This window comes from Etheostoma spectabile, unplaced genomic scaffold (genome assembly GCF_008692095.1).
Source record: "Etheostoma spectabile isolate EspeVRDwgs_2016 unplaced genomic scaffold, UIUC_Espe_1.0 scaffold00017982, whole genome shotgun sequence".
Classification (NCBI taxonomy): Eukaryota; Metazoa; Chordata; class Actinopteri; order Perciformes; family Percidae; genus Etheostoma; species Etheostoma spectabile.
In genome coordinates this window covers 1-4,145 of record NW_022604164.1, presented here as the reverse complement: position 1 = coordinate 4,145, position 4,145 = coordinate 1, and the positions used below count along the sequence as shown (strand labels likewise).

The 4,145-nt window shown below is 41.6% G+C and overlaps 1 protein-coding gene across 1 annotated transcript; it reads right to left on the bottom strand.

Moving 5' to 3' along the window:
• Positions 1–161: 161 nt before the first annotated feature.
• Positions 162–3,508, bottom strand: LOC116679550 (myelin-oligodendrocyte glycoprotein; the record flags this gene model as incomplete). The annotated part of the gene is made up of 2 exons (XM_032509214.1): positions 3,320–3,508; positions 162–501 (listed from the first exon to the last, which is right to left on the bottom strand). Coding segments are annotated over exons 1-2 (446 nt in total), but the record flags the coding sequence as incomplete, so codon positions are not given.
• Between the last annotated feature and the right edge of the window lie 637 nt (positions 3,509–4,145).

The window sequence follows — 4,145 nt, the reverse complement described above, 5'->3', positions numbered from 1 at the left end:
AATAGATTATGAAGTAAAATTTTTTTCCGAATGGTTTTTAAAACCCCAAATAAGTCCCCGGTCAGTTTGACCCCGAGGGACACGAGAGGGTCCCGGAGGTGGAGCCAACACGTGGGTTAAATAGAAGAAAAACAACATTCTAATTGATCTGTCCCTCTTACCACACAGTGAGGTTAAAACCACATCGGGCTTTCAGTTTTGGGACGTAGACTTCGTAGCGTCCTGCGTCAGACAGGTTTACCGGGGAGACCTGCAGAGTCACGTCTCCTCGGACCAGGTCTCCGTGGACCAGGGTGGTTCTGTGTTTGTAGCGATGACTCTGTGAGAGGACATCGTCCCGTCCATGTCGGTACACGTGGACGAGCTCGTCACGGAGGTCGAGTCTCTTCAGATCCACTGTGTAAGGAGACAAGTTGACCGGAGGACGCAGAGACCCCCGCAGAGTCACAGCGTCCCCTTCTACTGCCTCGATCAGAGCTGGACAACTGACACGATACACTCCTGGAGAAACAAGAGACAGAGACATTATTTAGGGTCATGAAACTTAAAAACACGAGCTAGAGGCCGAGGACATTTAGAGGAGGTACGCTCTCCTTTAGGTTTACTGACAGTAAGAGGGATTCTGGGCAGTTTATACAACTGAAATGTCATCAGACTGCTGAAAAATAACATTCTTGAGATTTAAGAGCTCCAAAATGTTAAAGTTTCAATGCTGAGCTGCATCTCACATTAATCTTCAAGTTTAAGTTTAATGTGACATGATGTGTGATGTAGGGGTATTTTGCAAATACCTATAATTTACAATTAATAGACACACCGAGGATGTCTGCTCAATGGTCTAGGGTGACCAGACGTCCTTGGATTTAGGGGATAGTCCCCGTTATTGGTTGTCTGTCCCTGACTAAATACAGAAGAAGAAAAAAACTACCCCTGTCCCTAGTTAAGCACATTATGAATATTAAAATATGCCTAACCATGTGTCCTGTGTCATAGCTACATGTATGACCTTTGTAGTAAAAAACAACAACATGAAAATCAGTTTTATTTTCAGTGAGATTGATTAATTAAACGCGCTGATTGCTCATTTCACCTGCCGAACACATTCCACTGAGTGGAGCGGGTGACCGGTCCAAGATGGCGGCCCCACGTCTCGTCAGCGCCAGTGGGCGGTAGCGGTCGATGCGGCGTCTACTCTTTATATGTCTATGGGTACATGATCCGTACTGCCTGCACGATCCGTTCTGCGCATGTGCAATATGTTTCCACCATAGACATGCGTCTTTGCCTTCCACATTCAACGGTCGCCATGGTTTCGCAGCGGAAGGGGCGGAGCTAACAGTTGGGAAAAACCTTCGATAATGGCGGCCGAGGACTAGATCGCAATACAAATGTAAATTGAACGGGAGTCTTGTTGCTAGACTTATAACATATAAGCCACCTGTGTGTGTATATTTGGTTAATTTTCCACTCGGTTATGATTTTTGTACCACGAATTATAACGTTTATTGGTACCGTAATTTGACGTGCTAGCCTTAGCTAGCCTTAGCTAGCTAACAGCAGCAGTTTAACCAGAAGTTAATAAGCTAACACGCTACATGTGTTGTAGGTTATTGTTGTTTGTGTTAAACTATCGTCCCGCTGTAGAAGATCTCAGTGTTAAATGTGCGATCTTAACACGTTGTACATGTTCCTGTGTGAGCGTTAGCTCAGCAAAACAGCGATCAGCTGATTGTCTGGTAACGTTAACAGTAGTTAGCGTAACGTCAATAAAACCACCGTTACTGCCTCCACCTGATGTAGATCCTGTATAATCCGTCTCTTCAGGGACCAACGAGGAGTAGAGGTCCTTCATTTAGGGGGGGACGACGGCCATCAGACCGTAGGAGGATCCCCTGGAGGGTCTGGAGTCCCCCCTCATGTCCCTGTCCCCATCAGACCAGCTACGGCCTGGGGGGAGCCTGCAGAACTACAAGCACATTAATAAAATAAAATTATATTAAAAGTATTTAACTTTGTTGTCTTTGGTATTACACGTTGTATGACTGTAGCAAGCATATAATGTTGGTGCATATATGGATAGAGGAATGGATCTATTTACATGTCAGGTGTGTTACCTTTCACTGTTGTATTATCATGTATGAAGACCATTTAGAACAAAAATACAACTTAAAATAAAAGATGTAATGATGTTTTTTCTATGAGGTAAGTTGTAAGGGTAATGCTTCATAAAGACAGTCTTATTTATGGGCCACACAAGGAGGTCTTCATGAAACCGTTGAGCATTTAAATGAACAGTAATATATTAACGTTACATATTTTTATAGCAGACACATAAGTGTATATACATAACATAGTGGTCTGCAAAGAAGAGGTAGAATTATTGGATTGAATAGAGTGCATTAACAAGAAGGAATATTATGATACAGTTGTACTGTTTTCAGCTAATGGGGGGGGGGGGGCATGACGGCGGTGTCGCAGTCGTCATCCTGGCGTGACACGGAGCAAATAGAAACTATACAATCACATTTATTTTTGTAAAAATTGCACAAACAAAGCAGGTAAACCATAGCAGACTGGAATGCTCTCCCTCGGTGAATTTCACAATTGTACAGAAAAAGAAGAAGAAGAAGAAGAAGAAGAAGAAGAGATGAAATGTGCTCGTCATTTCAGGTGCGTGCACATGGCCGTGCGCAAGTTTGAGACAACACGTAGTACGTAGTGCACGACTGTCTGCGAGTGCAGTAACGGAATTGGGATTTCAGCCCATCATGACGTCACCACGGTGTTTTTGGTTCCACACATATTATCTATAAAACATTGAGCCCTATTCGATTAAAGTGATAATAAATGTCAACAGAGCTCAGCACTTTATAGTTCGGTCAACTGCAGAACGACATTTGACTGTTATGATGTTATATGTTATTGATTATGACCTTATTAGTTATGAGCTGGTGCGACTGTTTGGGTTTACAGTGAAACGGCTCATCACATCAGCAGCCTGAGTAGTAGTCTATTATTATACTACAATTTGTACTCTATGTATTTGCACTATTTCCTACAATGTGCAACATGTAAACACAACTAAATCTCATCTTATCCATCGGTACCGAGTCCTTTGAAGTTCAGGTCAGTTACACCATGGTCACTAATTATCTTTACAAGATGTCTTACTGTTCATCAATGAGATGTCATACTTTACATCTTCATCATTATAATAAAAAGGGTTATTTATCAAAATGTATAACGTTATCAATAATTTGGGTCAACAGCATTAATAACAAGCAGACTCATACATTAATATGACTTTAAACAAACTTACCCAGGATAGTTTCAGGAAACAGCAAACTAGTTAAAAGTAGAAAGTTAAAAGTTTTCATGACGCCTGTCGACATGATGCATCTGGAGCTGAAGGTCCTCGTGCTCATCTTCCAGAGGTTTGGAGATGAACTGGTAAATTACTCCGGACCTCGCTGCTCGTTTTTTCAAATACGAGGCTCTGAGCTGCGCCATACCCAAGCTCTTGGATGTGAGCGTGTGGTGCCTGTATAATATCTAACTTCTTTAACTGTCTATGGTGAATATCACCACTCAGCAGCTTTGTGCTTTCTCTGCTGAAGGAATCTCTGTCTCTATGGGAGGATGTGAATGGCCAGTGTTCAGATAACTAACCTCTGTCATGCAATAGTTTCACCTCTGTGGTTACTAAAGCAGGATGTTCAGGGGCTGTGGTTACGCAGTGCTTTCGGGGGCCGTTTTAAAAAATAACAGCAACATTTGGTCACATTAAGCTTCAAACAATCTTTAAAAAACTGGTATGAATTTTTGAGGGCCACTTTTTTGCACATTTACAATATTTGTCATTCTAGAGATATTTTAAATAGTTAAATCCAAATATTAAACGGCACCCCCATAATGGTGCTCATCACATCAGTTTATACTAAAGCCTTTAAGTCAGAATTTTTATACTACATTTTGTACTCTATGTATTTGCACTGTTTCCTCCAATGTCTAACATGTAAACACAACTAAATCTCATCTTATCCATCGGTACCGAGTCCTTTGAAGTTCAGGTCCGTTACACCATGGTCACTAATTATCTTTAACAAGATGTCTGACTGTTCATCAATGAGAGTCATACTTTACAT